The 1,436-nt window shown below is 61.5% G+C and overlaps 1 protein-coding gene across 1 annotated transcript in view; it reads left to right on the forward strand.

Moving 5' to 3' along the window:
• Nucleotides 1-423: 423 nt before the first annotated feature.
• LOC104495282 (sulfhydryl oxidase 1-like) overlaps nt 424-1,436 on the forward strand; it is a gene marked incomplete at both ends in the record, with an annotated part of 6,849 nt that continues 5,836 nt past the window's right edge. The window contains one exon of the mRNA XM_010138231.1: nt 424-524. Coding sequence (XP_010136533.1) covers nt 424-524 — 101 coding nt within the window. The remainder of the gene's footprint in view (nt 525-1,436) is intronic.

Consider the following 1,436-nt stretch of genomic DNA (forward strand, 5'->3'; position numbering starts at 1 on the left):
AGCACCCAGCTCCAGCCCAGACCTCTGCTTTGGGTGCTTGGGGCTCGGAAACCATTGGCTGGTCTCCTGCCAGGGGCGAGCTGTGATTTTTGGGGCCGGGAGGAGCTGTGCTGCCAGAGCAGTGGGCTATCCCTGCCCTCGCTACAGCAGTTGTGGAGAGCGGGGCGGGTGTCAGGGCCACGGAGGGGCTGAGCTGCACTGACTGCGTTCTCTGTCCCCGACCTCTGCTTTGGGTGCTTGGGGCTCGGAAACCATTGGCTGGTCTCCTGCCAGGGGCGAGCTGTGATTTTTGGGGCCGGGAGGAGCTGTGCTGCCAGAGCAGTGGGCTATCCCTGCCCTCGCTACAGCAGTTGTGGAGAGCGGGGCGGGTGTCAGGGCCACGGAGGGGCTGAGCTGCACTGACTGCGTTCTCTGTCCCCACAGAGTGGAGGCCTGCGGTGATGCTGGCGGCCATCGACTGTGCCGACGAGGCCAACCAGGAAGTGTGCATCGATTTTGGGATAACCGGCTTCCCCACGCTAAAGGTAAGGGCCGCGTGTGCCGGGAAGTCGCCTGGTTTCGCTGTGCTTTCCCTGTGAGCCTGTCCCACTCTTGCTCAATCGGATCAGCAGCGCTATTGCACCAAAACGCTCCCTTTGAGGCTTTGCCGTTTCACCCTTCCCCAAAACTGTGGCTGGGCTGCAGCCAGGACAACTGCCGGGTGATGTAGCAACAAGGAGGAAGGAAAAGCAAAATGCTGCTTTGTGGTGGAATGTAGAGGCTGAGTCTCCCCTAGGATGGGGGAGAGTCCAAAATCTTGACTGGAACCCTCTGGGAAAGGCTGCTGGCGAGTAGAGAGCAGTTGCAGGTGCAGGTTTTGGAGGAGGGCGCGGGGATGCTGCGGGAGGGCGCACGGGGCTCTCCCGGGAGCATGCTGCGGTGGCTGGCGAGGTGCCCTCCCTCCTCCTGGGCCCATGCCCAGCCCTTTAGCTGTGTCAATACGCTGTGTCGCAGCGTTTCCTACTGCAAACAGAGCCTCGCTCCAACACAAGCAGTGAAGCCGAAGCAGGTGGCAAAAGCCCGGATCGCCTTGAGAGGGAGCGAGGGGATAAGGGTTTCCTTAAACATGCCCTTAGTCCCAGATATGGGCTCAGCCGAGGCGGCGCCAGACTTGAGGGTTTGCCAGGAAGGTTGGCTTGTGCCCCAGCCCTGCCCCAAGGTCTCACCGAGCACCCACCACCCATGGGACATGGACTGAGACATGTCCCGGGGCAGGGAGGTGTGCTGATGTGGCAGGGTCATTTGCTTTGCATCCCTTGTCCTTGCGAAACGCCTTCTGCAAACAGCCCGCGCTCCCAGCCCAGCCTGCAAAGCAAACACCTGCTTCATGCAACCTGGTGTCACTGCTCTGGCTGTACCGCGGGTACTGGAGCCACTCTGGGAAGCACGAATGGGGG

The sequence above is a fragment of the Buceros rhinoceros genome, unplaced genomic scaffold (assembly GCF_000710305.1).
Source record: "Buceros rhinoceros silvestris isolate BGI_N320 unplaced genomic scaffold, ASM71030v1 scaffold36346, whole genome shotgun sequence".
Taxonomy (NCBI): Eukaryota; Metazoa; Chordata; class Aves; order Bucerotiformes; family Bucerotidae; genus Buceros; species Buceros rhinoceros.